Source organism: Colobus angolensis, unplaced genomic scaffold (genome assembly GCF_000951035.1).
Source record: "Colobus angolensis palliatus isolate OR3802 unplaced genomic scaffold, Cang.pa_1.0 Scaffold65, whole genome shotgun sequence".
Classification (NCBI taxonomy): domain Eukaryota; kingdom Metazoa; phylum Chordata; class Mammalia; order Primates; family Cercopithecidae; genus Colobus; species Colobus angolensis.
In genome coordinates, this window is record NW_012120154.1 from 4,396,840 (window position 1) to 4,402,589 (window position 5,750).

A 5,750-nucleotide genomic window follows, 5' to 3' on the forward strand; every position below is an offset into this window, starting at 1 on the left:
GTGTTAGCCAGGATGGTCTCGATCTCCTGACCTTGTGATCTGCCCGTCTCAGCCTCCCAAAGTGCTGGGATTACAGGCTTGAGCCACCGCGCCCGGCACATTTTAAAAAAATATAGTGAATCAGTCACAAAACAGATAAAGAAACCTAATTCCAAATGCTGTGTGACTTTGGGCCAGTTGCAGACTGTCTCTGGGTCTCAACCTCCGAGGAATGCCACGGAGCTGGACCACAGTCCCCAGGTTCTGGGGTTTGAGACTGACCTTACCTCTGCCTTGACTGCTCCCCACAGGTTTGACAACTATTCAGCCAATGTGATGGTGGACAGCAAGCCGGTGAACCTGGGGCTGTGGGACACTGCTGGGCAGGAGGACTACGACCGTCTCCGGCCACTCTCCTACCCACAAACGGTGTGCTGCTCCCACCCGCCTTGCAGTCCTGACCTTTGCTGTCTCCGTTCCCTCTGCTTGGGATGCCCTCCCAGTCAGCTCAGCCTGGGAAACCCTTCCTCTCCCCTGAAGGCCCAGCTCAGGGAGTCTGCCTGCCTTGCATGTCCCAGGCAGAGCAGGGCCTCCTCCCGCACTCCCCCAGCCCTGCATTGGTTCCCGGTCCTCAATGTGCCTGTTTTCCCACCCCACTGCCTCCTGGGCTCTGGCACCCCCTGTTTCCAGTGGTGGGGCAGGTGGAGTCTGCACAGGGCCCCAGGTTGGTGAGCCCTGGGAGTACTGGGGGAGGGGAGAGGTGGAGGATGCCTGCAGGTGGCTGCTGGGTCCTCGCTCTTCCTCCAGGGTGTGCAGGGAGGCGGCTAAGGCCTGCAGATGTGGATGGTGTATGGATTGGAGTGTGGACTCTGGAATCCCAGATCCTCCCCTCACCAGAGTGCACGCTTTAACCTCACTTTCCCCTTCAGAGGAATGGGGCTAGCGGCAGTGCTTGCTGCAGAGTGACATGTGAGGATAGTCACTTTGCAGAGGCCCTGGCCTTTAGTAAGCATCCCAACAAACAGCAGCCTCCTGGTAAAGGCGAGAAGGGTATCTCTGCTCTGCCCATATCCTAAGTCCCCAGCGTCCCCTGGGCTGCTCCACCCTCAGGGAGCCCTAAGCTCCACCTCTCAGTGACTGCCATGGTGGGACACCTCTGGGCCCTCCTCACTGGCAACCCTCGCTTGCTCTGTCCCCAGGACGTCTTCCTCATCTGCTTCTCCCTCGTCAGCCCAGCCTCCTATGAGAACGTCCGCGCCAAGGTGAGTTAGACAGGGTGGGCCTTGGGGGCTCTGGGGCAGGTAACCCTGAGGGACAGAGGGAGGAACTGGTGACTCTAGACTGGTCCCTGGGGCAGCAGAGGCCGCATACAGAGAGGGTCCCCAGTGCCAACCAGGGCTGGCAGGGGGACTGAAGGGGTAAGATTTGGAGGGTCTGGGGTGGGGGTGCGGTGATAGTTAGCTATACCCCCACTTTCTGTGGCTGCGGCCTCCTCCTCCCTACACAACCTCATGTTCGCCTCCGATTGTCACATAACCTCATGTTGGCTTCTTATGTCTGCACAAAACCTCGCCTCCTCCTTTTCTACAATCATGCGCCCCCTCCTTCCTGTACAACCTCGTGGCCTCCCTTCCCTGTGCCACCTCACATCTCTCCTCACCCTCATGCCCACGTCTGATCTTCTAGCAACTTGGTGCCCCTTATACTCCCTCTGATCCCCGCACAGCCTCATGCCCGCTCTTGACCCATACAATCTTGTGTTCCCCCACCCACCTGCCCAGTGGTTCCCGGAAGTGCGGCACCACTGCCCCAGCACACCCATTATCCTGGTGGGTACCAAGCTGGACCTGCGGGACGACAAGGACACCATCGAGAAACTGAAGGAGAAGAAGCTGGCTCCCATCACCTACCCGCAGGGCCTGGCGCTGGCCAAGGAGATTGGTACGGGCCTCAGACTCAGAGAGGGGAACTGGCTGCAGGGGAGCCCTGACTTGGCCTCGTGGTGTGTAAACATGCGCTGCAGGGCCAGGCTATGCAGTTCGACCTTAGCTGTGCTGTGCACTTGCTGTGTGACCTTGGGCGAGTCACGTAGCCCGTCTCTGCCTGCGTTTCCTTATCGGAAAAGCATGGGATAGTGATAGCTCCTGCCTCCTGGGGTGGCTGGGGGAATTCAGTGAGTTATTCCAGGTGGAGCTCCCAGGGCGGCACCTGTGTGTGGGAAGCACTCTGTGTTAGCTAGTTGTCATCCTAGTAGTAGTAGTAGTATCTATTAATAGATATTGAAAATAAGGAGGTATGCTTTGAGCAGGCAGAAGCAGAGATGGAATAGGGGTGCTGTGGTTGCTTGGAGGACAAGCGACAAGTCAAACTTGGGTGTTCTGGGAAGGCTTCCTGCAGGGGGTGGCCCCGCATTAGATCTGAAGGGTGACACATTTCCTTCCACCACCTTCTCTCCTCCCTTTCCCCACTCCCTTTGGTTTCTCAGCTCAACTCCTCTTTGCCTCCAAATCCCTGGACTGGAGAAATATAGTCACTTCTCAAGGTCACCCAGCTAGTAGGTGGCCTAGCCAGATTTGAAGGAAGGACAGCAAATTGTGGGTTCACTGCTGGGGGGTGCTTCTTTGTAGTGGCTCAGGGCTGCCTGCATCAGGGAGGTGATCACCATGGGTCTGGCTTCATGCATGGTACCCAGGCCTACTGGCTCTGTTCCTGTCCCTGTCCCTGGTAGGTCCCAATGTCTCTGTAGCTCAGGGATCTTTGCCCAGAAGCCCAAGACCGCCAGCTGGATTTGGTCACGATGGGCTGTGCCCTCTGTCTCACCACAGGACTCTGCAGGCCCAGGGGTTGGCCCCTGAATTGAACCCGCTAGATCTCCTCCCGCCTCACTGCCTCAGCCCCGCCACTCCTCCCCCTGCCGGAACTGGGAGGGCCCTGGAGACTCACATCTCTTCACAGGAAGGGAAACCGCAGCCACCACCTCCCTCCTTCTGTGACTAGTGTGGTGACACGGCCATCTTCTTCAGGGTCCTCGGACTATGGCTCACACACTAGCTCCCTTCCCTTGTCCTGGGGCCACAGCTCCCCAGCCTGCTCGTCTTTCCTTTTAAATATCAGGGATTCATCCCTGCCTTCTCTTTCTGACCAACCAGCACCCCTCAAACCTCTGGTCCTGGACTCCTTCTATTCAGGGTGCTGCTTTCCAGCCGGCGGCCTGGTTGTCACTGACCCCTCCTTTGTAAAGCACATGCTTTGGGATCATGCGGAGGGCGCTGGAGGCCTGGATTCTGGTCCCGGCTCCGACACAGATTGACTATGTGACCTTGGGTTAGTGGCTGCCCCTCTCTGGGCCTCAGTTTCCCTCTTCACAGAAGCTGACCTGGACAATCCCCAAAGGCCCTCTCTCCTCTATAAGGTTGTGACCCAGAGCTCTTGCCTTAGCCTCTAGCCCATCTCCCCTGGCTGACCCTGCCTGGAGCTGGGGCAGGGGCAGTGATGGTGACTGTGCCTCGAACAGCTCAGGCCTAGGGGGAGTCCTGGGGGCACTGGCAGGGCTAGTGAGGGAGGCAGCAACTGCCTCTACCCACCTGGGCTCCCCAGCCCTGGGATGACAAGTTCTGGGGGCGGCCCTGAGCCCAGCTGATAATCACAGCTGACGTGGACTGAGCACTTCCTAGATGCCACTTCATCTCACGGCAGCTACGATGAAGGGCTCTTGTCACCTCTGCTTACAGAGGGGAAACAGGCTCTGGGGGACATGTTGCTGGTTTAAAGCCACCCAGCCAGGACATAGCAGAGCCCAGATTCCAAAGGAGGTGGAATAGCTCCCTAAGCCACAAAGCTGAGGGCCATCTGTCCTCCCAGCACCCCCACTGCCCCCACCGCGCCCTTGCCCTCCTTGCCCTCTCTGTGGCTCCCCTGCCCCTGTCTCAGCTTGACAAGCCATGGTATGGCAGTGAGTCCTAGACAGATGGGAGACTGAGGCCTGGAGAGGGGTAACTGGCTAAAGTCCTAGAGCAGTCAGAGGCAGAGCCAAAGTGAGCCCCGGTCCCCCAGCTCAGGATCCTCCTCCTGTGTGAGTGGCGGCCAGGTGCCAGGGAAAAGGCAGTTGGTGGATGTGAGGGAAGTGGATGCAGATGTGGTCCCTTATAAGGGGACAGTGGCCACGTGCCCGGTGACACCTCCTCAACACAAGGGGTGGTGACCAGACTCTGGGCTGAGCTCAGGGCACCCTGCTCTTGCCAGCCAAGCCCGATGACAACCACTGCCCATGATCCCTGGTGGGCGTATATGCCTCCAGGTAGAGGGGAGACACCCAGCATGTGACTCAGAGCCAGTGATGTCCTCTCTGAGCCTCAGGTTCCTCGTCCCTGCCCCACCCTTCCTTTCTACCCAGCACCTGGCCTCAGTGGGCTCCCCTGTTCCAGGGGCTGCCCCTCCTGCCATCCCGACTTCTCCTCCCAGTTCTGTGCCTTCGGGCCATGGCTTCCCCACTCTGGGCCTGTTTCCTGGTCTGTGAAGTGGGAAATCACAATGTTTCTTCCTGGTATTGTTGGAAGCGCCCAGCTCAGTGCCTGGCACAGAGTAGGTGGTGACCAGCGTCCATCTCCTTCCTTCCTGCCTGCCACAGAGAAGCAAGCAGACTTTGGCAGAGGGCCCAGAGTTCCCCTCCCCTCCCTCCTCCTTCCTCTTGGTTCTGACATTGGCCCCCAGGCCTGCATGCATCTCGGCAGAAGGGGTTTTGTGGTTTTTCACTTCAGGGAAACTGTGCAGCTTGAAATGGACATGAGAAGTCACACAGGCTCTTTGCAGAAGGTCATGGAACTTCGTCCCTGGGGGTGGGGACTAGGCCTGCCTTTCTCCCCCAGCCCCGAGGGGTCTTCATGTGGGAGAAGGCTGCGCCTCCCATGGGAGGACAGAGGAGTTGTCCAATTCCACTCCTCCCAGAAGGCCCCCAGCTGTGTCCAGGCTGAGGGAATACGTCCAGCGTGTGAGTTTGGATGAGTCACATACTCTCCATGAACTGTTTCCTTGTCTGTAAGACGGGGATGGTGCTAAGGAAGGGGCCGATGATGTTTGGAAGTTCCTGGGGAGGGGGCTACGAGGGCTTCAGTCCTCCTGGGGGTTATTTGCAACCCTGGGAGAATCCTGGAGGGATGGGCAAGGCAATGTTCTAGAAGAAGGTGAGGCTCCCAGAGATTTGGCCAGTGATGCTTGAGCCCTTTCCTTCCCAGAAAAGTGTCAAAATTACCGCCTTCCTTCCATGGATTAAGGGCTATGTGTCCGGGAAAGACACAGACCTGCCCTGTAGGCCTCAGTCTGTCACTGAGCTCAAGCTCGCTACTTCAGACATGAGGCAACTGAGGCACGGTGACGTTAAACTCCCTGCTCTTGGTGACACAGCCTCCAGGTGACCCCACTGGGACTGGAATCTGGATGGTGGCCCCCAGAGCCTGGTGTTCAGTTGTATGGCTTGGGAAGGGGTGTATGGCACGGGAGGGGTGTATGGCATGGGAGGGGGTGTATGGCGTGGGAGGGGGGTGTATGGCTTGGGAAGGGGTGTATGGCATGGGAGGGGGTGTATGGCATGGGAGGGGTGTATGGCATGGGAGGGGGTGTATGGCATGGGAGGGGTGTATGGCATGGGAGGGGTGTATGGCGTGGCAGGCGTGGGAGGGGTGTGTGTGGTGTGAGAGGGGTTGTATGGTGTGGGAAGGCTTGTATGGCGTGAGAGGTGTGGGAGGGGTGCATGGCATGGGAGGGGGGTGTATGGC

General features: G+C 58.4%; 1 protein-coding gene across 1 annotated transcript in view; it reads left to right on the forward strand.

Moving 5' to 3' along the window:
• Positions 1-5,750, forward strand: part of RAC2 (ras-related C3 botulinum toxin substrate 2 (rho family, small GTP binding protein Rac2)) — a 20,688-nt gene that overhangs the window by 11,929 nt on the left and 3,009 nt on the right. Inside the window, exons 3-5 of the mRNA XM_011964289.1 lie at positions 291-408; positions 1,179-1,241; positions 1,761-1,920. Of these exons, the coding sequence (XP_011819679.1) occupies positions 291-408; positions 1,179-1,241; positions 1,761-1,920 (341 nt within the window). The remainder of the gene's footprint in view (positions 1-290; positions 409-1,178; positions 1,242-1,760; positions 1,921-5,750) is intronic.